This window comes from Coregonus clupeaformis, chromosome 1, assembly GCF_020615455.1.
Source record: "Coregonus clupeaformis isolate EN_2021a chromosome 1, ASM2061545v1, whole genome shotgun sequence".
NCBI classification, from domain to species: Eukaryota; Metazoa; Chordata; class Actinopteri; order Salmoniformes; family Salmonidae; genus Coregonus; species Coregonus clupeaformis.
The window spans coordinates 64,905,814-64,931,554 of NC_059192.1; the positions used below are offsets into that span (position 1 = coordinate 64,905,814).

The 25,741-nt window shown below is 45.6% G+C and overlaps 1 protein-coding gene and 1 long non-coding RNA gene across 5 annotated transcripts in view; one reads left to right on the forward strand and one right to left on the reverse strand.

Moving 5' to 3' along the window:
• LOC123491506 overlaps positions 1 to 24 on the forward strand; it is a 672-nt gene extending 648 nt beyond the window's left edge. Inside the window, exon 3 of the long non-coding RNA XR_006661352.1 lies at positions 1 to 24. This exon is cut by the window's left edge and continues 127 nt beyond it. This is a non-coding gene — a long non-coding RNA (uncharacterized LOC123491506).
• The window catches only part of xpo1b (exportin 1 (CRM1 homolog, yeast) b), a 57,142-nt gene that overhangs the window by 25,836 nt on the left and 5,565 nt on the right, over positions 1 to 25,741 (reverse strand). For all 4 annotated transcript variants that reach the window (XM_045222321.1, XM_045222332.1, XM_045222325.1 and 1 more), the window contains 9 exons: positions 21,648 to 21,720; positions 10,219 to 10,280; positions 10,045 to 10,089; positions 6,831 to 7,012; positions 5,617 to 5,665; positions 4,966 to 5,085; positions 2,499 to 2,627; positions 2,142 to 2,300; positions 213 to 410 (listed from right to left, as the gene is read on the reverse strand). In XM_045222321.1, the coding sequence (XP_045078256.1) occupies positions 213 to 410; positions 2,142 to 2,300; positions 2,499 to 2,627; positions 4,966 to 5,085; positions 5,617 to 5,665; positions 6,831 to 7,012; positions 10,045 to 10,089; positions 10,219 to 10,280; positions 21,648 to 21,720 (1,017 nt within the window). The remainder of the gene's footprint in view (positions 1 to 212; positions 411 to 2,141; positions 2,301 to 2,498; positions 2,628 to 4,965; positions 5,086 to 5,616; positions 5,666 to 6,830; positions 7,013 to 10,044; positions 10,090 to 10,218; positions 10,281 to 21,647; positions 21,721 to 25,741) is intronic.

Consider the following 25,741-nt stretch of genomic DNA (forward strand, 5'->3'; position numbering starts at 1 on the left):
TGTCTGTCTCCTCACCTTAGAGAGCACAGGCAGGGAGCTGTCTGTCTCTCACCTTAGAGAGCACAGGCAGGTAGAGCTGTCTGTCTCCTCCCTGTAGAGAGCACAGGCAGGTAGAGCTGTCTGTCTCCTCACCTTAGAGAGCACAGGCAGGTAGAGCTGTCTGTCTCCTCACCTTAGAGAGCACAGGCAGGTAGAGCTGTCTGTCTCCTCACCTTAGAGAGCACAGGCAGGTAGAGCTGTCTGCGAGGCGGAACATCAAAGTGTTGTGATCCGGACAGCAGGGGGGAGGTGGAGGTGGAGAAGGGACTCTCCCTGTAGAGCTCTGCAGCCAGGTGGTTCCAGTACTCCAGACAGATCTTAAAGATCTCTGTCTCCTCTACCTCAGACACCAGCAGCATGTAGTGGAGTGCCTGAGGAGAGAGGGGAGAGGGGGTGAGGAGAGAGGGGGGGAGGAGAGAGGGGAGAGGGTGAGGAGAGAGGGGGTGAGGAGAGAGGGAGGGGGGTGAGGAGAGAGGGGGGGGAGGGAGAGAGGGAGGGGGTGAGGAGAGAGGGAGAGGGGGGTGAGGAGAGAGGGAGAGGGGGGTGAGGAGAGAGGGGAGAGGGGGTGAGGAGAGAGGGAGAGGGGGGTGAGGAGAGAGGGGAGAGGGGGTGAGGAGAGAGGGGAGGGGGGTGAGGAGAGAGGGGAGGGGGGTGAGGAGAGAGGGGGAGGGGGGGTGAGGAGAGAGGAGGGGGTGAGGAGAGAGGGGAGGGGGTGAGGAGAGAGGGGGAGGGGTGAGGAGAGAGGGGAGAGGGGGGTGAGGAGAGAGGGGGAGGGGGTGAGGAGAGAGGGAGAGGGGGGTGAGGGAGAGAAGGGGAGAGGGGGTGAGGAGAGAGGGGAGGGGGGTGAGGAGAGAGGGAGAGGGGGTGAGGAGAGAGGGAGAGGGGTGAGGAGAGAGGGGGTGAGGAGAGAGGGGGAGGGGGGGTGAGGAGAGAGGGAGAGGGGGTGAGGAGAGGGGGGTGAGGAGAGAGGGGAGGGGGGGTGAGGAGAGAGGGGGAGGGGTGAGGAGAGAGGGGAGAGGGGGTGAGGAGAGAGGGGAGGGGGGTGAGGAGAGAGGGAGAGGGGGTGAGGAGAGAGGGGAGAGGGGGTGAGGAGAGAGGGGAGGGGGGTGAGGAGAGAGGGGAGGGGGGTGAGGAGAGAGGGGGAGGGGGGTGAGGAGAGAGGGAGAGGGGGTGAGGAGAGAGGGAGAGGGGGTGAGGAGAGAGGGGGTGAGGAGAGAGGGGAGAGGGGGTGAGGAGAGAGGGGAGAGGGGGTGAGGAGAGAAGGGGTGAGGAGAGAGGGGAGAGGGGGTGAGGAGAGGTTACTTTGTTTAATTTGAATAATCTGTTTTGTATATATACTGTTTAGTGGTTTTCATATAAGCCCTCTTTGGTTTCCAACCTACCTGCACAACTTTCACTTTTTTTGTGCAAATAAATAAACTAAACTACTTTTCAAATGTCCTTTTCTCCATTGAACACCCAGTTTCAGGTCATGGCCAGTGGCTTGAGTCAGTCAGAGAGCTTGGAGAGAGGACAGGCACAGTCAGAGAGCTTGGAGAGAGGACAGGCACAGTCAGAGAGCTTGGAGAGAGGACAGGCACAGTCAGAGAGCTTGGAGAGAGGACAGGCACAGTCAGAGAGCTTGGAGAGAGGACAGGCGCAGTCAGAGAGCTTGGAGAGAGGACAGGCGCAGTCAGAGAGAGGACAGGCGCAGTCAGAGAGCTTGGAGAGAGGACAGGCGCAGTCAGAGAGGACAGGCGCAGTCAGAGAGGACAGGCGCAGTCAGAGAGGACAGGCGCAGTCAGAGAGGACAGGCGCAGTCAGAGAGGACAGGTGCAGTCAGAGAGAGAACAGTATAAACAGGGCCTCTCAACCTTTTCCTTTCTGAAGCCTACTGACACTGACACTTGAAACTGAAACTTGCCAGGGAAGTCAAAAGTGAAGTTTCAGGAGAAACTTTGTTGCATGGAAATAAGAGTTGTAAAGAAAACCAGGCCTTTTCCGATGTCCTCCTTTATCACCCACCCAGTCCCAGGATGTAACCAGTGGCTTGAATCAAGTAAGACCAGTTTTGGGAGAAACTGTTGTTGTAAGGGCAGAATAATCAGTTGTATGTTTCTTACCTCCATGAGTGTCTCTCGGAGGTTGGGCCTCTTCTCAATGAGCTGTCCGTGCTCCTTCAGGAAGGTGCAGAGGAACAGGCTGAGGTTCTGGATGAAGTTCTGCTCATCATCCTTACCGTTGGAATAGGCCAGACGGATATTGGTGTTCAGGGGGAGCATCTGGGGAGGGACACATCGGCGATTAGGAAGGTATGTGTGATTGACTGAAAAGTGTGTGTGTGCAGGGGGTGTTGATGTGTGTGTGTGTGTGTTACATTTGTTGGCAACAGTGGGTTCCACACCTGCTGGGAGCACTGTGTGTGTGTGTGTGTGTGTGTGTGTGTGTGTGTGTGTGTGTGTGTGTGTGTGTGTGTGTACCTGTTTGAGCTGACACATGGTGAGGGTAAAGAGGTTGACAAACTGCTCCTCGTATTGGCTGACACTGACGCCGGCGATCTCCGTCAGACACTTCAACGTCACGTTACGGAACATCGGCACGTTCAGGAACTACAGAATCAACCAATCAAATGTATTTTATAAATCTCTTTTTACATCAGCAGTTGTCACAAAGTGCTTTGCAGATACCCAGCCTAAAACCCCAAAGAGCAAGCAATGGAGATGTAGAAGCACAGTGGCTAGTGAAAGTCCCTTGGCAGGAACCTAGGAAGAAACCTAGAGAGGAACCAGGCTCAGAGGGGTGGCCAGTCCTCTCCTGGCTGTACTGGGTAGAGAGGAACCAGGCTCAGAGGGGTGGCCAGTCCTCTCCTGGCTGTACTGGGTAGAGAGGAACCAGGCTCTGAGGGGTGGCCAGTCCTCTCCTGGCTGTACTGGGTAGAGAGGAACCAGGCTCTGAGGGGTGGCCAGTCCTCTCCTGGCTGTACTGGGTAGAGAGGAACCAGGCTCTGAGGGGTGGCCAGTCCTCTCCTGGCTGTACTGGGTAGAGAGGAACCAGGCTCTGAGGGGTGGCCAGTCCTCTCCTGGCTCTACAGGGTAGAGAGGAACCAGGCTCTGAGGGGTGGCCAGTCCTCTCCTGGCTGTACTGGGTAGAGAGGAACCAGGCTCTGAGGGGTGGCCAGTCCTCTCCTGGCTGTACTGGGTAGAGAGGAACCAGGCTCAGAGGGGTGGCCAGTCCTCTCCTGGCTGTACTGGGTAGAGAGGAACCAGGCTCCGAGGGGTGGCCAGTCCTCTCCTGGCTGTACTGGGTAGAGAGGAACCAGGCTCAGAGGGGTGGCCAGTCCTCTCCTGGCTCTACAGGGTAGAGAGGAACCAGGCTCTGAGGGGTGGCCAGTCCTCTCCTGGCTGTACTGGGTAGAGAGGAACCAGGCTCAGAGGGGTGGCCAGTCCTCTCCTGGCTCTACAGGGTAGAGAGGAACCAGGCTCTGAGGGGTGGCCAGTCCTCTCCTGGCTGTACTGGGTAGAGAGGAACCAGGCTCTGAGGGGTGGCCAGTCCTCTCCTGGCTGTACTGGGTAGAGAGGAACCAGGCTCAGAGGGGTGGCCAGTCCTCTCCTGGCTCTACAGGGTAGAGAGGAACCAGGCTCTGAGGGGTGGCCAGTCCTCTCCTGGCTGTACTGGGTAGAGAGGAACCAGGCTCTGAGGGGTGGCCAGTCCTCTCCTGGCTGTACAGGGTAGAGAGGAACCAGGCTCTGAGGGGTGGCCAGTCCTCTTCTGGCTGTACTGGGTAGAGAGGAACCAGGCTCTGAGGGGTGGCCAGTCCTCTCCTGGCTGTACTGGGTAGAGAGGAACCAGGCTCAGAGGGGTGGCCAGTCCTCTCCTGGCTGTACTGGGTAGAGAGGAACCAGGCTCAGAGGGGTGGCCAGTCCTCTCCTGGCTGTACTGGGTAGAGAGGAACCAGGCTCAGAGGGGTGGCCAGTCCTCTCCTGGCTGTACTGGGTAGAGAGGAACCAGGCTCTGAGGGGTGGCCAGTCCTCTCCTGGTTGTACTGGGTAGAGAGGAACCAGGCTCAGAGGGGTGGCCAGTCCTCTCCTGGCTGTACTGGGTAGAGAGGAACCAGGCTCTGAGGGGTGGCCAGTCCTCTCCTGGCTCTACAGGGTAGAGAGGAACCAGGCTCTGAGGGGTGGCCAGTCCTCTCCTGGCTGTACTGGGTAGAGAGGAACCAGGCTCTGAGGGGTGGCCAGTCCTCTCCTGGCTGTACTGGGTAGAGAGGAACCAGGTTCCGAGGGGTGGCCAGTCCTCTCCTGGCTGTACTGGGTAGAGAGGAACCAGGCTCCGAGGGGTGGCCAGTCCTCTTCTGTCTGAATGCTCCCAGAAATGGATTTATAAAAGAGGAATCACTCATCTTCTCCATGAACGTTCCAGAGTTGTATTCATTAGGCACCAAACAGAAGAAAACAGACTGAAACGCTTGTTTTCCGTTGCAACATGTTTTGCTACGATCGGTGTGCTTGACCTGAAGAATACAACCCATGTGTTGGAGAGAGAGGGCCTGTCCAGAAACAAGCCCTAGACCAGGGTTTCCCAAACTCAGTCCCGGGGAACCCAAGGGGTGCACGTTTTGGTTTTTGCCCTAGCACTACACAGCTGATTCAAATAATCAAAGCTCGGTGATGAATTGATTATTTGAGTCAGCTGTGTAGTGCTAGGGCCAAATGTGCACCCCTTTGGGTCCCCAGGACCGAGTTTGGGAAACACTGCCCTACACTCTAAAAAGGACTGGTATTTGCAATACGGCAATAGCTTTACCTTGTCCCTCGGTTAGGCTAGATGGAAACTATCCAATCCTTTCACACCTAGTGGTCTACCTACACAAGGGCCTAGGAAATGGGTGAATTTAGACCATGGCAGTGAACTAGAGACGGATGTGAACAGAGAGAGAGAGGTAGCTACCTTGTAGACGAGCGTGCTGATGAGTTTGGTCTCAAAAATGTACCCCAGAGGAATCCAGTTGAGAAACCTCAGCAGCGTTTCTAGAGTGGCGTGGACCAGTGGTGCATTCTGGGAATTCTCCTGGAGACCATAACAGATGAGGGGAGATGAGGAAAAGTAGCATTTATGTTTATGTCCTCTGTAACTCAGTTGGTAGAGCATGGCACTTGAAACATCAGGATTGTGGGTTTGATTCCCGGCACCACCCGTACGTAAAATGTATGCAAGCATGCACTGTAAGTCGCTTTGGATAAAAGCATCTGCTAAATGGCAAATATTATTTAAGCAGCAAGGCCTGAGGAGGTGTGGTATATGGCCAATATACCACGGCTAAGGGCTGTTCTTATGCACGACACAACGCGGAGTGCCTGGATACAGCCATTACCCGTGGTATATTGGTCATATACCACAAACCCCAGAGGTGCCTTATTGCTATTATAAACTGGTTACTAACGTAATTAGAACAGTAAAAATACATGTTGTCATACCCATGGTATACGGTCTGATAAACCACGGCTTTCAGCCAAACAGCATTCAGGGCTCAAACAACCCAGTTTATAATATATTATATATTATGAAATGGTCTGTGGTAAAGGAAGAGGCTTCACATACCATGACAAACTGGCAGAGCTGGAATATCTGGGAGAATTCGTTGCACATGCTGAAAGAGAGACATGGTGAGTGTTACGACAGATTCAGTATTTGATTTCTATTTTGATTTGCAATTCCATCTGTCTTTAAGTGTCATTGGAGGACAGCATAGCTCATACCAGATAATACAACTCTATGGTGCAGACATTCTTGCCTATTGATTGTGGTGAGAGTTTACTAGTCTCTGAGATATGTAGGGCATTACTGTCTGAGATGCAGACAAGGGGCGCATTCCAGGTTGTCTTTACTGCAGACCCACTGCACTGATTATCAGATCTCAGGATCCACAATGATAACATTGCCTAATCTTCTGATATGCACAGCGAGTCTGCTACCTGGAAGCATTCACACTGCGCATATCAGAAGACCGCTATGTTTTAAGTTCTAGTCTTTTCTCAGCTATACTAACATTTTGGTAGAGCACGGCGCTAACAGCTCTCGGTAGAGCACGGCGCCAACAGCTCTCGGTAGAGCACGGCGCTAACAGCTCTCGGTAGAGCACGGCGCTAACAGCTCTTGGTAGAGCACGGCGCTAACAGCTCTCGGTAGAGCACGGCGCTAACAGCTCTCGGGTAGAGCACGGCGCTAACAGCTCTCGGTAGAGCACGGCGCTAACAGCTCTCGGTAGAGCACGGCGCTAACAGCTCTCGGTAGAGCACGGCGCTAACAGCTCTCGGTAGAGCACGGCGCTAACAGCTCTCGGTAGAGCACGGCGCTAACAGCTCTCGGTAGAGCACGGCGCTAACAGCTCTCGGTAGAGCATGGTGCTAACAGCTCTCGGTAGAGCATGGTGCTAACAGCTCTCGGGTAGAGCACGGCGCTAACAGCTCTCGGTAGAGCACGGTGCTAACAGCTCTCGGTAGAGCACGGCGCTAACAGCTCTCGGGTAGAGCATGGTGCTAACAGCTCTCGGGTAGAGCATGGTGCTAACAGCTTTGAGGTGCTACATTATATACAAGTGTGGTCCTGTATGTATGGCTCAGTTGGTAGAGCATGGCGCTTGCAACGCCAGGATTGTCGGTTCGATTCCCGGGGCCACCCATACGGAAAATGTATATACGCATGAGTAAGTGGCTTTGGATCAATGCGTCTGCTAAATGGTATATAAAACATTATTACAAATGTATATAAAAAAGATATACTATATTAAGATATACAGTATATTTCTATATGACCTGTCTTTGAGGTGCTTGGCCTTGACCTGGGTCATCTGTCCACTGGAGAAGTCAAACACCTCCTCGCTGAGCAGCTTCAAGATGATCATGTTGTTCTGACAGAGGCTCTCGCTGGTGCGGCTGGCTCCCACGATGTCACTGATGAACGTGGGCCAGTGCTTGGGCCATTCCTGCTTCAGGATCTGGAGGGACACACACACACACATTAATATATACAATCATTAATACATGCAAACTCGCGCGCACTCTCAGAAAAACACACTATAAAGACATACTGTAGGTACACACACACACACACACACACACGTGTGACCAATTAGGTTTGAACCCATGTTGTCTGCACACTACAAGACTACAGGGCCTTTAGAAAGGATTCACACCCCTTTAGAAAGGATTCACACCCCTTTAGAAAGGATTCACACCCCTTTAGAAAGGATTCACACCCCTTTAGAAAGGATTCACACCCCTTTAGAAAGGATTCACACCCCTTTAGAAAGGATTCACACCCCTTTAGAAAGGATTCACACCCCTTTAGAAAGGATTCACACCCCTTTAGAAAGGATTCACACCCCTTTAGAAAGGATTCACACCCCTTTAGAAAGGATTCACACCCCTTTAGAAAGGATTCACACCCCTTTACTTTTCCACATTTTGTTGTGTTACAGCCTGAAGTTAAAATGAATGAAAGTGCTATTTTTTTGTCACTAGTTTATTATTATTTTTATTTTTTTACAAATTAATAAAAAATGAAAACGCTGAAATGTCTTGAGTCAATAAGTATTCAAGCCCTTTGTTATGACAAGCCTGAATAAGTTCAGGAGTAAAAATGTGCTTAACAAGTCACATAATAAATTGGATGGACTCACTCTGTGTGAAATAATAGTGTTTAACATTCTTTTTGAATGACTACCTCATCTCTGTACCCCACACATGCAATTATCTGTAAGGTCCCTCAGTCGAGCAGTGAATTTCAAAACACAGATTCAACCACAAAGACCAGGGAAGTTTTCCAATGCCTCGCAAAGAAGGGCACTGATTGGTAGATGGGTAAAAAAAAATAAAAAAAAATAAATAAACAGACATTGACTACCCCTTTGAGCAAGGTGAAGTTATTAAATACACTTTGTATGGTGTATCAATACACACAGTCACTATAAAGATACAGGCGTCCTTCCTGAATCAGTTGCCGGAGAGGCAGGAAACCGCTCAGAGATTTCACCATGAGGCCAATGGTGACTTTAAAACAGTTACAGAGTTTAATGGCTATGATTGGAGAAAACTGAGGATGAATCAACAACATTGTAGTTACTCCACAATACTAACCTAAATGACAGAGTGAAAAGAAGGAAGCCTGTACAGAAGAAGAAAAAAATAATGCAAAAACATGCATCCTGTTTGCATCAAGGCACTAATGTAATACTTCAAAAAAATGTGGCAAAGCAATTAACTTTTTGTCCTGAATAAAAAGTGTTATGTTTGGGGCATATCCAATACAACACATTGCTGAGTACCACTCTCCATATTTTCAAGCATAGTAGTGCCTGCATCATGTTATGGGTATGCTTGTCATTGGCAAGGGAGCTTTTCAGGGTCAGTCTGCTCTCCACCAGACACTGGGAGATTCATTCCCTTTTCAGCAGGACAATAACCTAAAACACAAGGCCAAATCTACACTGGAGTTGCTTACCAAGAAGACAGTGAATGTTCCTGAGCGACCAAGTTACAGTTTTGACTTAAATCTGCTTGGAAATCTATGGCAAGACTTGTAAATTGTTGTCTAGCAATGATCAACAACCAATTTGACAGAGCTTGAAGAATTTTGAAAAATAATAATGGGCAAAATATTGTACAATCCAGGTGTGGAAAGCTCTTAGAGACTTACCCAGAAAGACTTACAGCTGTAACCGCTGCCAAAGGTGATTGTAACATGTATTGACTCAGGGATGTGAATACTTATGTGAATGAGATATTTCTGTATTTCATTTTCAATAAATGTGCACAAGATTCGATACAATACCTGCAATAGAATCCAATGTTTTACAAAATATGGCAGCCGATACTGGATAAATTGTCTATTCCCCCTTCATAACTGGGTTGATGATCTGCTGCTACTCTGCGCTGTACTCCACTCAACATTTATTTTTGGTTTAACTACACTGCTTGTTTATCTTAATTTAATTGTACCTTTATTTTAACTAGGCAAGTCAGTTAAGAACAAATTCTTATTTACAATGACGGCCTACACCGGCCAAACACGGACGACGCTGGGCCAATTGTGCGCCGCCCTATGGGACTCCCAATCACAGCCAGTTGTGATACAGCCTGGAATCGAACCAGGGGGTCTGTAGTGATGCCTCAAGCACTGAGATGCAGTGTCTTAGACCACTGAGATGCAGTGCCTTAGACCGCTGCACCAGTCAGGAGCTTGTAATGAAAATATGATGTCTTCTTAGAATATCTACCATCTAACAGGATTTCTTTATTTAATTTTTGTATATGGGAGTTAAGTTTTGTTTTGTCCTCTAAATGTTCCATCCCATTCAACACTACAATGTCAATGTTTGTATATCGGTCTTCTTTTTTTATTTGAAAATAATAAACATTATTTAAAAAAAAGTTAAAAAATGTGCACACATTTCTAAAAAACACGTTTTCACTGTCATTATGGGGTATCGTGTGTAGATGGGTGAGATTTTTTTACAAATTTAATCAATTTTGAATTCAGGCTGTAACACAACAAAATGTGGAATAAGTCAAGGGGTGTGAATACTTTCTGAAGGGACTGTACGTTAGCTTGCTGAGCTAAAGCCTATAGCCATCATTAGTTCTGGGAGCTAATGCTGCTCTCGGGGAAGGTCACTCATCCCTTAAGTGTGTGGTTCACCAAACTGCCACAATTACACACACACACACACACACACACACACACACACACACACACACACACACACACACACACACACACACACACGCATGTCAGAACAGACTGTAGATGCTGGACAAAACAACATCAGCTGACGCAGACACAGTGACTCATGCAGCTACAGTCAGCTGTACACACACATATGCATGAACCACACACACACACAGTTACACACATACACAGTTTGGAGGACTCTTGCCCAGATGAAGCTGAGCAGTACATCTGAGTCCCAGTTTCCAAAGAGAGGATCCTAGTTCATTCACAGATGGAAGAACAGCAACACACTCTTACCTGAACAAGGATCATGTTCAGCTTTCCGATGTAGACTTTCTCTTTCTGTAATAAAAATGAGACCGGAGTCAACGTAAATAGGCTGTTATCAAAACGGTAACTATTTCCAGCTCCATCTTACAGGGAAGATCATACTCATTAATCTCCCAACATGACAGATATTTCAGCCCTCACCTCGACCATCGTAGCGTCCGATGAGGTTTTGATAATAAGTCCAACAACATACTTTTTAATACCTGCAAAGAAGAGCAGAAAACAACAGGATCAGATCAGAGACAAGCAGAAAACAACAGGATCAGATCAGAGACAAGCAGAAAACAACAGGATCAAAATCAGAGACAAGCAGAAAACAACAGGATCAGATCAGAGACAAGCAGAAAACAACAGGATCAGATCAGAGACAAGCAGAAAACAACAGGATCAGATCAGAGACAAGCAGAAAACAACAGGACCAGATCAGTCGGCCTCCACCAGATCGTACAGAGCACAGGATTGTACACAACTCTTCCTTACAGAGGAGCTGCCTGGAGCAGATAACATAAATCAGTGACCCAGAACACTCTGCTGCTTCACAAGGTGTGGATCTAGAATCTACTGATGCCAACAGCATTGGCTGATCCACATATCTGCTTTAGTGGAACCTAGTGAGCAAGCAGAGCATTGATAAGTGTCTACTAGTCTGCTGCTTGCTGTCATGCACACGGTTACTGTGTAATGTACCTAGCTGCTGAACTGGCTGCTTTTAAAACGAGCTGCACACAGACTACCTGCTTTTCTGTACAGTAGTGTTATTATTAACCCTTATTTTACCAGGTACCTTGTATTCTCTTTTACAGAAACAACCTGGGGAAGAGTTACAGGGGAGAGGAGAGGGGATAAATGAGCCAATTGGAAGCTGGGGATGATTAGGTGGCAATGATGGCATGAGGGCCATACTGGGAATTTAGCCAGGGTTGTAATCATTAGTCCAAACCGTAGCAAACAGTTGTAAACGGAAAACTTTTTGCAGCGAAAACGAGACTTTCTATTGGACAAATTCGTGGAGGGTCCCTCCCTGTTCCATTTGGTTCTGTTTGGTTCCAAGTGAATACATCCCAGCACACCAGGGATAACACCCTTACGACAAGTGCCATGAGACTAATTGAGTAGGCTAGGAATATAGAAGGGTAAAGACATTCAACACAACGGGTGCGTCCAGGTCGTCTTCATAGCAGTCATGCTGCGCTGCATCATCAGATGTTACAACACCAGAGGGTTATCCTACGAAGCAAGCTAGATCTACTCAGAGTTTTCTAAAGCTAACCAGCTTCAGTTAGCTTCACATTCCAGCTCAGGCTTCATCCGTACTACCACGGTGGATATTGCTCGTCCACCTGTCGCTAACTCTAGCAGGCTTGTAACTGCACATGGCTAGTCGAACGGCGAACTTGCAAATTCAGCAGGCTATGGTGTGAAATAGGCTTTTAGAAGAGCTGTCTTTATTTGACTACCTACCATTAATGCAGACTGGTGTGCTTATCAATGCACAAACACAAGCACCTTTTCCCCCCCACTCCTATCCAATGTCCCCTCTAACTTTATTCGCCAAGGAGCAAATTTCTGGTCTGCTGAGCGCACACTTGAACGTTGTGAAAATTCTGTGCAACTTCTGGCGCGTGTTTACTGTGAACACTGAGGCTGTACCCGCTTTAACTTACAGATATAACAGTGGACAAGTAGGCTACTGTGGCTATTTGATCATAATGTAGGCCTATCAGAGTGGCCTACCATCAAAAACAATGGAGACAATACATACACTATTTCCGTGTTAAAATGTTATGGAATGCATTTTTCTCCATAGTTAAAAAAAAAAATGGTAAGCCACTCTGATAGGCCTACATTATGATAAAATAGCCACAGTGCTTATAAATGCACATATACACTACCGTTCAAAAGTTTGGGGTCACTTAGAAATGTCCTTGTTTTCGAAAGAAAAGCAATTTTTTTGCCCATTAAAGTAACATAAAATTGATCAGAAATACAGTGTAGACTTTGTTAATGTTGTAAATGGCTATTGTAGCTGGAAACGGCTGATTTTTAATGGAATATCTACATAGGCGTACAGAGGCCCGTTATCAGCAACCATCAGTCCTGTGTTCCAATGGCACGTTGTGTTTGCTAATCCAAGTTCATCATTTAAAAAAGGCTAATTGATCATTAGAAAACCCTTCTGCAATTATGTTTGCACAGCTGAAAACTGTTGTGCTGATTAAAGAAGCAATAAAACTGGCCTTATTGAGACTAGTTGAGTATCTGGAGCATCAGCAATTGTGGGTTCGATTACAGGCTCAAAATGGCCAGAAACAAAGAACATTCTTCTGAAAATCGTCAGTCTATTCTTGTTCTGAGAAATGAAGGCTATTCCATGGGAGAAATTGCCAAGAAACTGAAGATCTCGTACAACATTGTGTACTACTCCCTTCACAGAACAGCGCAAACTGGCTCTAACCAGAATAGAAAGAGGAGTGGGAGGCCCCAGTGCACAACTGAGCAAGAGGACAAATACATTAGCGTGTCTAGTTTGAGAAACAGACGCCTCACAGGCCCTCAACAGGCAGCTTCATTAAATAGTACCCGCAAAACCCTAGTCTCAACGTCAACAGTGAAGAGGCGACTCCGGGATGCTGACCTTCTAGGCAGAGTTGCAAAGAAAAAGTCCAGTGTCTGTGTTCTTTTGCCCAGCTTAATCTTTTCTTTTTATTGGCCAGTCTGAGATTTGGCTTTTTCTTTGCAACTCAAACTATTTGTCCTCTTGCTCAGTTGTGCACCGGGGCCTCCCACTCCTCTTTCCCGTGCACAAAGCAAGGTCCATACAGAAATGGTTTGTCGAGATCAGTGTGGAAGAACTTGACTGGCCTGCACAGAGCCCTGACCTCAACCCCATCGAAAACCCTTGAGATGAATTGGAACACTGACTGCGAGCCAGGCCCAACCTCACTAATACTCTTGTGGCTGAATGGAATCAAGTCCCCGCAGCAATGTTCCAACATCTAGTGGAAAGCCTTCCCAGAAGAGTGGAGGCTGTTATAGCAGCAAAGGGGGGACCAACTCCATATTAATGCCCATGATTTTGGAATGAGATGTTTGATGAGCAAGTGTCCACATACTTTTGGTAATGTAGTGTAGCTGTTCTATCATTCAGCCTACAGTAGCAGCCAATGTGTGGTGTTCAATGTAGGCCTACATTCCATGAGAATTTTGAAAAAAACATGTAGGGATTGACATTAACCTCCTTATCCACTTGTCCGTCAGACAAGGCGGTGACTGAAAATGTTGTGGTTTCTTGCATCAAACAACTTTACAAAATAAAATGCATTATTATTCCCATACCATTATTACAGAAAACAGACATATTATGCTACTCTCTGCCTATTGGCTACTTAGCTTATTCAAGCCTGTCTCAAAATATAACACTACCCCTTTAAGGCAGAAAAATAGCTCTTTACTTCACTTGCTTTTCAAAGATGGCTAGATATGCACATGCTTTGTGCTCTTGTAGGAAGAAACCACTCCCCCATTGCTGACTAGAAATTAGCTATAACTGGGCTAATAACTCACTTACTAGCAAAAAATACGAACAAATGTGCACACGTGGCTACATGCAGCTCTCCCTTTGATCTGAAAACAAGCGCATCTACTCGCGACCACTCATGCTGTAAACACAGTCCAGTTCAAAGAGAATGGCACTGATCCATATATGGCAATGGTCTATTTGCATATAGGGATACTGCAGCTCTGATTGATCATGGCACACCGGTCTGTGTAGAGTTGGGGCCTAAGTTGTGCCTGTCAATGCAATAAAATCCTACTCCAATGCGCTCTGCGTACAAGAAAACCTCTTGCATACTCTGTTTTGTTTCTGTATGTTGCATTGAAAGTGGCTTATATTACGTTGATTCGATCACAATTCCCACAGTTACGGGAAACGTTGATAGTGTTAACTAAAGGGGAAAACTAGAAAGTTGAGTGAAGTTCAATCTCGTGCTTCTCTGCGCGGGCTGATATTTTTTCTGCGCGGCAGTCTCGGTGGAGGGAAAATTGATCCTATCAATAAAATATTTGTATTAAGTCATACAAAATTGTTACTGTGCGTCAAGTTTAAAAATGCATTCTGTTATTGCTAAATGTATGATGTGATATTTTAACATTTATATTTTTTAAACACAAAAAAACATTTGATTAATTAAATATTTAAATCACTCCTCTTCCTCAAATGAAGGGGATGATAACGCAATCTTTGCAAGAGGGAGGGAATCTGATTTCATTGGTCCTCAACTCGTGGCTCAGTCATTTCATTCAGGGTAATTGGAGTTAGCCGTGAGTTAGCCGTGAGTTAGCCGTGAGTTAGCCGTGAGTTAGCCTGCCCCGGAGCAGGTTAGTTCTAAAGCAGGGATGGGGATGGGGGCCACAAAAAAACAGAACTCATCATGAGGGACCGCAGTGGCTTGTGGGTCTGCGTACCCACATAACACAGATTTTGTTCTACCTGATAAACATTACAGGGACACACCAGTAGATTAGAACTCTTTCCCTGATAAACATTACAGGGACACACCAGTAGATTAGAACTCTTTCCCTGATACCCATTACAGGGACACACCAGTAGATTAGAACTCTTTCCCTGATACCCATTACAGGGACACACCAGTAGATTAGAACTCTTTCCCTGATACCCATTACAGGGACACACCAGTAGATTAGAACTCTTTCCTGATAACCATTACAGGGACACACCAGTAGATTAGAACTCTTTCCTGATAAACATTACAGGGACACACCAGTAGATTAGAACTCTTTCCCTGATACCCATTACAGGGACACACCAGTAGATTAGAACTCTTTCCCTGATACCCATTACAGGGACACACCAGTAGATTAGAACTCTTTCCCTGATACCCATTACAGGGACACACCAGTAGATTAGAACTATTTCCCTGATAAACATTACAGGGACACACCAGTAGATTAGAACTCTTTCCCTGATAACCATTACAGGGACACACCAGTAGATTAGAACTCTTTCCCTGATACCCATTACAGGGACACACCAGTAGATTATAACTCTTTCCCTGATAACCATTACAGGGACACACCAGTAGATTAGAACTCTTTCCCTGATAACCATTACAGGGACACACCAGTAGATTAGAACTCTTTCCTGATAACCATTACAGGGACACACCAGTAGATTAGAACTCTTTCCCTGATAAACATTACAGGGACACACCAGTAGATTAGAACTCTTTCCCTGATAACCATTACAGGGACACACCCAGTAGATTAGAACTCTTTCCCTGATAACCATTACAGGGACACACCAGTAGATTAGAACTCTTTCCCTGATAACCATTACAGGGACACACCAGTAGATTAGAACTCTTTCCCTGATACCCATTACAGGGACACACCAGTAGATTAGAACTCTTTCCCTGATAACCATTACAGGGACACACCAGTAGATTAGAACTCTTTCCCTGATACCCATTACAGGGACACACCAGTAGATTAGAACTCTTTCCCTGATACCCATTACAGGGACACACCAGTAGATTAGAACTCTTTCCCTGATAACCATTACAGGGACACACCAGTAGATTAGAACTCTTTCCCTGATACCCATTACAGGGACACACCAGTAGATTAGAACTCTTTCCCTGATACCCATTACAGGGACACACCAGTAGATTAGAACTCTTTCCCTGATAACCATTACAGGGACACACCAGTAGATTAGAACTCTTTCCCTGATAACCATTACAGGGACACACCAGTAGATTAGAACTCTTTCCCTGATACCCATTACAGGGACACACCAGTAGATTAGAACTCTTTCCCTGATAACCATTACAGGGACACACCAGTAGATTAGAACTCTTTCCCTGATAACCATTACAGGGACACACCAGTAGATTAGAACTCTTTCCCTGATACCCATTACAGGGACACACCAGTAGATTAGAACTCTTTCCCTGATAACCATTACAGGGACACACCAGTAGATTAGAACTCTTTCCCTGATAACCATTACAGGGACACACCAGTAGATTAGAACTCTTTCCCTGATAACCATTACAGGGACACACCAGTAGATTAGAACTCTTTCCCTGATACCATTACAGGGACACACCAGTAGATTAGAACTCTTTCCCTGATAACCATTACAGGGACACACCAGTAGATTAGAACTCTTTCCCTGATAACCATTACAGGGACACACCAGTAGATTAGAACTCTTTCCCTGATAACCATTACAGGGACACACCAGTAGATTAGAACTCTTTCCCTGATAACCATTACAGGGACACACCAGTAGATTAGAACTCTTTCCCTGATAACCATTACAGGGACACACCAGTAGATTAGAACTCTTTCCCTGATAACCATTACAGGGACACACCAGTAGATTAGAACTCTTTCCCTGATAACCATTACAGGGACACACCAGTAGATTAGAACTCTTTCCCTGATAACCATTACAGGGACACACCAGTAGATTAGAACTCTTTCCCTGATACCCATTACAGGGACACACCAGTAGATTAGAACTCTTTCCCTGATAACCATTACAGGGACACACCAGTAGATTAGAACTCTTTCCCTGATACCATTACAGGGACACACCAGTAGATTAGAACTCTTTCCCTGATACCCATTACAGGGACACACCAGTAGATTAGAACTCTTTCCCTGATAACCATTACAGGGACACACCAGTAGATTAGAACTCTTTCCCTGATAACCATTACAGGGACACACCAGTAGATTAGAACTCTTTCCCTGATAACCATTACAGGGACACACCAGTAGATTAGAACTCTTTCCCTGATACCCATTACAGGGACACACCAGTAGATTAGAACTCTTTCCCTGATACCCATTACAGGGACACACCAGTAGATTAGAACTCTTTCCCTGATACCCATTACAGGGACACACCAGTAGATTAGAACTCTTTCCCTGATAACCATTACAGGGACACACCAGTAGATTAGAACTCTTTCCCTGATAACCATTACAGGGACACACCAGTAGATTAGAACTCTTTCCCTGATACCCATTACAGGGACACACCAGTAGATTAGAACTCTTTCCCTGATACCCATTACAGGGACACACCAGTAGATTAGAACTCTTTCCCTGATACCCATTACAGGGACACACCAGTAGATTAGAACTCTTTCCCTGATACCCATTACAGGGACACACCAGTAGATTAGAACTCTTTCCCTGATAACCATTACAGGGACACACCAGTAGATTAGAACTCTTTCCCTGATACCCATTACAGGGACACACCAGTAGATTAGAACTCTTTCCCTGATAACCATTACAGGGACACACCAGTAGATTAGAACTCTTTCCCTGATACCCATTACAGGGACACACCAGTAGATTAGAACTCTTTCCCTGATACCCATTACAGGGACACACCAGTAGATTAGAACTCTTTCCCTGATACCCATTACAGGGACACACCAGTAGATGGTAGCTGAGAACACCAGTCAGCAGAAGGAGCAAGGAGGAGAAAGCTCCAGTAGTAGTAGTAGAGAAAACACATCATTACACTTTTGTTGCGTGTCCGTTTACTTTGTAAAGGCACAAAATAGCATATGGCTGGCGCTACAGTTCAATAAACTACATTTCCTCATTTGTCAAAACGTACTGTGCAGCCAACTGTCAGTAGTAAGATGCAGGCGGTAGTATGGGCCAGTGTCATAAATATATTGAGTAGTGCAACTATAGTGAGTAGGGTAATTATAGTGATTAGTGAAATTATAGTGAGTAGTGCATGCCGAGTTTGAATATTGCCTCAGTTTTGGGGGACAGACAGAGAGCTTCAAATCACAGTTGACTGATTGATTGATTTGTTAGTTAGAATACATACACACTAGGGTTGGGTGGTGTGCAGATGTTCATATCGTCCTTTCATCCCTGGAGTTACTGTATTACAATTAACAGGCGTGCCTTGTTAAAAGTTAATTTGTGGAATTTCTTTCCTTCTTAATGAATTTTAGCCAATCAGTTGTGTTGTGACAAGGTAGGGGTGGTATACAGAAGATAGCCCTATTTGGTAAAATACCTAGTCCATGTTATTGCAAGAACAGCTCAAATAAGCAAAGAGAAACGACAGTCCATCATTACTTTAAGACATGAAAGTCAGTCAATACGGAACATTTCAAGAACTTTGAACGTTTCTTCAAGTGCAGTCGCAAAAACCATCAAGCTCTATGATGAAACTGGATCTCATGAGGACCGCCACAGGAAAGGAAGACCCGGAGTTACCTCTGCTACCCCCCCTACCTTGTCACAACACAACTGATTGGCTAAAACGCACAAATTAACTTTTAACAAGGCACAACTGTTAATTGAAATGCATTCCAGGTGACTACCTCATGAAGCTGGTTGAGAGAATGCCAAGAGTGTGCAAAGCTGTCAAATAATTAATGGTGGCTGTTTTGAAGAATCTAAAATATAATTTTGATTTGTTTAACACTTTTTTGGTTACTACATGATTCCATATGTGTTATTTCATAGTTTTGATGTCTTCACTATTATTCTACAATGTAGAAAATAGTACAAATAAAGAAAAACCCTTGAATGAGTAGGTGTGTCCAAAATCTTGATTGGTACTGTATATAGGGAGGAGCTACCGAATGTCATTTTTGGTGAGTTTGGACATTAACAAGCGAATGTGAACGAGAGACTGTGCAAATGAACAAAGTTTTGACACATGCTTGTCTAAAGGAAGGACAGTACAGGCTCTGGAGCAGCATGTGTACACGCTGTGTCTGTGTGGAGTCTGGAGTCGCTAGGGCAACGGGACTGCCTGCTCTGCTCGGAGAAGACGGGTGAGAACGGAGAGAGAGGAAAACAACTGAAGGAAATGAAGATAGTGGCAGCTGTACAGATAACTGACGGTATTGAAAAACCATCCAGTGGCTATTTCCAAATACCCCGGTACACAGTATACCGCCCAAGCCTAATACACTGCTCAAAAAAATAAAGGGAACACTTAAACAACACAATGTAACTCCAAGTCAATCACACTTCTGTGAAATCAAACTGTCCACTTAGGAAGCAACACTGATTGACAATAAATGTCACATGCTGTTGTGCAAATGGAATAGACAACAGGTGGAAATTATAGGCAATTAGCAAGACACCCCCAATAAAGGACTGGTTTTGCAGGTGGTGACCACAGACCACTTCTCAGTTCCTATGCTTCCTGGCTGATGTTTTGGTCACTTTTGAATGCTGGCGGTGCTTTCACTCTAGTGGTAGCATGAGACGGAGTCTACACCCACACAAGTGGCTCAGGTAGTGCAGCTCATCCAGGATGGCACATCAATGCGAGCTGTGGCAAGAAGGTTTGCTGTGTCTGTCAGCGTAGTGTCCAGGCATGGAGGCGCCCAGGACAGGCCAGTACATCAGGAGACGTGGAGGAGGCTGTAGGAGGGCAACAACCCAGCAGCAGGACCGCTACCTCCGCCTTTGTGCAGAGGAGAGGAGGAGCACTGCCAGAGCCCTGCAAAATGACCTCCAGCAGGCCACAAATGTGCATGCGTCTGCTCAAACGGTCAGAAACAGACTCCATGAGGGTGGTATGAGGGCCCGACGTCCACAGGTGGGGGTTGTGCTTACAGCCCAACACCGTGCAGGACGTTTGGCATTTGCCAGAGAACACCAAGATTGGCAAATTCGCCACTGGCGCCCTGTGCTCTTCACAGATGAAAGCAGGTTCACACTGAGCACGTGACAGACGTGACAGAGTCTGGAGACGCCGTGGAGAACGCTCTGCAACATCCTCCAGCATGACCGGTTTGGCGGTGGGTCAGTCATGGTGTGGGGTGGCATTTCTTTGGGGGGCCGCACAGCCCTCCATGTGCTCGCCAGAGGTAGCCTGACTGCCATTAGGTACCGAGATGAGATCCTCAGACCCCTTGTGAGACCATATGCTTGTGCGGTTGGCCCTGAGTTCCTCCTAATGCAAGACAATGCTAGACCTCATGTGGCTGGAGTGTGTCAGCAGTTCCTGCAAGAGGAAGGCATTGATGCTATGGACTGGCCCGCCCGTTCCCCAGACCTGAATCCAATTGAGCACATCTGGGACATCATGTCTTGCTTCATCCACCAACGCCACGTTGCACCACAGACTGTCCAGGAGTTGGTGGATGCTTTAGTCCAGGTCTGGGAGGAGATCCCTCAGGAGACCATCCGCCACCTCATCAGGAGCATGCCCAGGCGTTGTAGGGAGGTCATACAGGCACGTGGAGGCCACACACACTACTGAGCCTCATTTTGACTTGTTTTAAGGACATTACATCAAAGTTGGATCAGCCTGTAGTGGGGTTTTCCACTTTAATTTTGAGGGTGACTCCAAATCCAGACCTCCATGGGTTGATAAATTTGATTTCCATTGATAATTTTTGTGTGATTTTGTTGTCAGCACATTCAACTATGTAAAGAAAAAAGTATTTAATAAGATTATTTCATTCATTCAGATCTAGGATGTGTTGTTTACGTGTTCCCTTTATTTTTTTGAGCAGTGTATATATACACTACCCAGTGAGAAAATAATAAACATTTCAATTTGACCGGATTGCACAATAACGTCAGAGTCTTATTGGTACCTAAATTGATCAGATCTCCTGTGTAGCTGATGCTAGATCCTCTACCAAGACATTGTGCCTATTTTGTTCTATTTAGATGTTTTAACAAAATTAACAAGCTGGGAAAGATAGACTTAACACCAGTGTTTGCTGGCGTCGCTAAAGTTGCAGCGCAAGCGCCTTTGGAATCCTTCACTAACAGCAGCATGTTTTAGTCTTTCCCCTAGCTTTTCCTTGTGTAAAGGACTGCCAGAGACAGGACCCAGCCTTTCTGCTGAAGTGAACAGGACTCGGCCAAGCAGAAAACAAACCGGCGTGCTTAGAGAGGAATACGTCCCAACTTGGCAACCGCACGTCGGCCGGGTTAAGGGGAGAGAGAGAGAGAGTGTCGCTGCCTCCACAATTAAGGCAGTCTTGAGGTGTCAGCAGCAATATTCCAGAGGACAGCTGATTCTCCCCATGGGTTCTTCTCCAACTCTTAATGAGCAAGAACATGAGTCTTATAAATGGGTCTTCAAGAGAAAGAGCAATGAAACTATGACACAAAACAGTGTTCAAATTCACAATATAGTAGTGTCAACAGGCATTCTAAAGCCTGATGTCCTTTTCCACCCTGTTTTCAGACACGAGGTGAGGGGTTGGTTTGGTTGGCGAGCGAGGCTGAGAGGGGCGAAAGGTGAATGTTGTAAAACAATCTGGCCTTAATGGCCAAATGTCCACACGGTACAACCAGAAGAGGACTGGCCACCCCTCAGAGCCTGGTTCCTCTCTAGGTTTCTTCTATGGTTCCTGCCTTCCAGGGAGTATTTCCTAGCCACTGTGCTTCTGCATCTGCATTGCTTGCTTGTGGTTTTAGGCTGAGTATCCTGTAAAGCACTTTGTGACAACTGCTGATGTAAAAAGGGCTTTCTAAAATAAATGTGATTTGATTTGAGCAGGGGCAGCGAGGCTTACCTTCACACTGGTTTCTGGGTAGAATCTTCCATCTTGTTTTGATAACCGTTTCCAGAATCTGCAGAGCATAGTACTGTAACGCACAAAGAGAGAAACAGCATTAGGTGACAGTGGTCATAGCAACGCTGAACATAAAAAAAAATGGTTGTATATTTTCCAGCAACAGAAACAATACAAAACATTAAATTGAGCCTGCCTAAAAATATATTATGTTTTTTCCAACTGTTTCAAGTACATTTCATGCAGATTGTTAGTATGTAACCATTTCAATAAAACTTGTATTTTAGTTTTGGTCTCTATGGGCCACCGTATGGCTGAAACCATGTAGAAGTCCTGCTGTTTCTCCCAGGATCACACCAGGAGGTGGAAGACAGAGGAGAAGAACACTACTACACCGGAGTTAAAAACTTGTTTTATTTTGTTTTGTTTTTAAAGTGACAGATTCTATTTGTAATAAAAAGCGCTACAGTGAGGGAAAAAAGTATTTGATCCCCTGCTGATTTTGTACGTTTGCCCACTGACAAAGACATGATCAGTCTATAATTGTAATGGTAGGTTTATTGGAACAGTGAGAGACAGAATAACAACAACAAAATCCAGAAAAACGCATGTCAAAAATGTTATAAATTTATTTGCATTTTAATGAGGGAAATAAGTATTTGACCCCTCTGCAAAACATGACTTAGTACTGGGTGGCAAAACCCTTGTTGGCAATTACAGAGGTCAGACGTTTCTTGTAGTTGGCCACCAGGTTTGCACACATCTCAGGAGGGATTTTGTCCCACTCCTCTTTGCAGATCTTCTCCAAGTCATTAAGGTTTTGAGGCTGACGTTTGGCAACTCGAACCTTCAGCTCCCTCCACAGATTTTCTACTGGCTAGGCCACTCCAGGACCTTAATGTGCTTCTTCTTGAGCCACTCCTTTGTTGCCTTGGCCGTGTGTTTTGGGTCATTGTCATGCTGGAATACCCATCCACTAACCATTTTCAATGCCCTGGCTGAGGGAAGGAGGTTCTCACCCAAGATTTGACGGTACATGGCCCAGTCCATCATCCCTTTGATGCGGTGAAGTTGACCTGTCCCCTTAGCAGAAAAACACCCCCAAAGCATAATGTTTCCACCTCCATGCTTGACGGTGGGGATGGTGTTCTTGGGGTCATAGGCAGCATTCCTCCTCCTCCAAACACGGCGAGTTGAGTTGATGCCAAAGAGCTCCATTTTGGTCTCATCTGACCACAACACTTACACCCAGTTCTCCTCTGAATCATTCAGATGTTCATTGGCAAACTTCAGACGGCCCTGTATATGTGCTTTCTTGAGCAGGGGGACCTTGCGGGCGCAGCAGGATTTCAGTCCTTCACGGCGTAGTGTGTTACCAATTGTTTTCTTGGTGACTATGGTCCTAGCTGCCTTGAGATCATTGACAAGATCCTCCCTTGTAGTTCTGGGCTGATTCCTCACCGTTCTCATGATCATTGCAACTCCACAAGGTGAGATCTTGCATGGAGCCCCAGGCCGAGGGAGATTGACAGTTATTTTGTGTTTCTTCCATTTGCGAATAATCGCACCAACTGTTGTCACCTTCTCACCAAGCTGCTTGGCGATGGTCTTGTAGCCCATTCCAACCTTGTGTAGGTCTACAATCTTGTCCCTGACATCCTTGGAGAGCTCTTTGGTCATGGCCATGGTGGAGAGTTTGGAATCTGATTGATTGATTGCTTCTGTGGACAGGTGTCTTTTATACAGGTAACAAGCTGACATTAGGAGCACTCCCTTTAAGAGCGTGCTCCTAATCTCAGCTCGATACCTGTATAAAAGACACCTGGGAGCCAGAAATCTTTCTGATTGAGAGGGGGTCAAATACTTATTTCCCTCATTAAAATGCAAATCAATTTATAAAATTTTTGACATGTGTTTTTATGGATTTTTTTGTTGTTATTCTGTCTCTCACTGTTCAAATAAAACTACCATTAAAATTATAGACTGATCATTTCTTTGTCAGTGGGCAAACGTACAAAATCAGCAGGGGATCAAATACTTTTTTCCCTCACTGTATATAAAATAAATATATTATTATTATTATTATTATTATTATTATTACCGTCCCATTGTCTTTCGTTATGTCAAGCCTAGTAGCCTGAGAGACATTGCCGGTTTGGTATAAAAACTTGGTATAAGCAATGTGAACGTTGGCCTGTTTAGGGACCACCAGGGTAAGACTCTCTGGCATCTTACTGCACCTAACAAACCACTTCCCTCATAAGAACCAAACTAATCAAGTTCCTCGTGCGTCCCAAATGGCACCATATCCCTTATATAGTGCACTACTTTCAACCAGCTCTGGTCAAAAGAAGTGCACTATATAGGGAATAGGGTGCCATTCCAGACACTGATCAATTTTCACCTTAAACTGGTGTGTCTCATAAGAAACAGCAAGACCAGCCACAGGTTTTCATTTGTCCTATATTCATCCCTATCAAATGAATGATATGCTTTATAAAGTCAAGCAAAATAAACATTTAAAAACTACTTAAATTGTACAAGTTACTGTATTTTATTATTTGGTCTGTTGTTATTTGGATCAACAGTATTTCAACTGTAGGGATCACTGTTTCAAAAGGTAAGGTGGAAGACAGTAGGGATCACTGTTTCAAAGGTAAGGTGGAAGACAGTCAGTGATTCCAACAAATAAATGAGATTGAAAGTTGTTAGTTTCAAAGCGGGGGTGGGGGGAGATTCTAGCAATGGAGAGGGGGGAGCTTTTGATTAAAGGTGTACTACACTGTTTGAGCTACCAACTGTTGGTCTACACCAATAGCAGGTGTCAGCCAATGCCTATTGAACATCTTGAGAACCTTTTGACTGTTACACCTTCAATTATCACAAGAGAAATAAAACAAGGCAGAAAGGAAAATGATAGACGGGGCGAGGTCTTGCAACACTTTTTTCGCTGCCACCAGCGACAGATTGCAAGGTTTAGGGATGGAGAGAAGATCAGAGAGGAGATCAGAAGAGGAATAAACGGGGAGAGAGAGAGAAAGAGAGCGAGAGAGAGACAATGAGACGTAGAAAGCTAAACAGAAAGAGTTGTGATCCCTTCAGGTGAAATATCACGTCGCTCACTACTAAACCTCTCATCTGTATTACTGTAAGACTGACCCTACCGACTGTAGTCAGCACCCCCACTCCATCTACCCTAACGACTGACTGCAGTCTGCACCCCACTCCCTCAGCCCAATGAAACAGATGAACAGAATAGAGTCAAAGGGAATCAAAAGGGTAGACCTTGTGTAGGCCTGCCGTCAAAGCCTAGCAGTGTCAAGGTGCACAGGATGACACACCCCTTTTCTTCCTATTACAAGCAATCAACATAACGGAACATTATGATTAATATCAATAGCAAATAGCAAGTAGTAACAACTTGAATTCATTCAATTAAATGTATTTAGATAGCAAGTAGTAACAACTTGAAATCATTCAAATCAATTTCTTTAGGAAAACAAAGTTATCAGAAAGTAGTTATCAATTATTTAAAAACCCAAACGTTCACAACAAGTGCTTTTGTAAAAAATGATGCACTGTTACTGTCTCTTTTCTCAATAAATGGAAAAAAGGTGAATGCAGAATTGAGACAAATCCAAGAGGTGTTTACCTTATCTGATTCCTTCCTTCCTTCCTTTTCCTCTAAAGACCTCATTTTGGGGCAAGTTACGAATTTGAAACTATAAGAATACTGTTGGTAGATCAACTCAAGACATTAGTAATGGATGTCAGGGTTAAATGGCAACAGGCAAGCAACAAAAAAAAGGAAAAGACAAACATTACCATCCACTCTGAGATAATCTGCAAATGACATTTCATTTTCAACACTTATAGAAAATACATTGATCTGTACAAGAGCCTCTCTGGTGGTTACACACATTTATTTTATTTTTATTTTACCTTTATTTAACTAGGCAAGTCAGTTAAGAACAAATTCTTAATTACAATGACGGCCTACACCGGCCAAACCCGGACGACGCTGGGCCAATTGTGCGCCGCCCTATGGGACTCCCGATCACAGCCAGTTGTGATACAGCCTGGAATCGAACCAG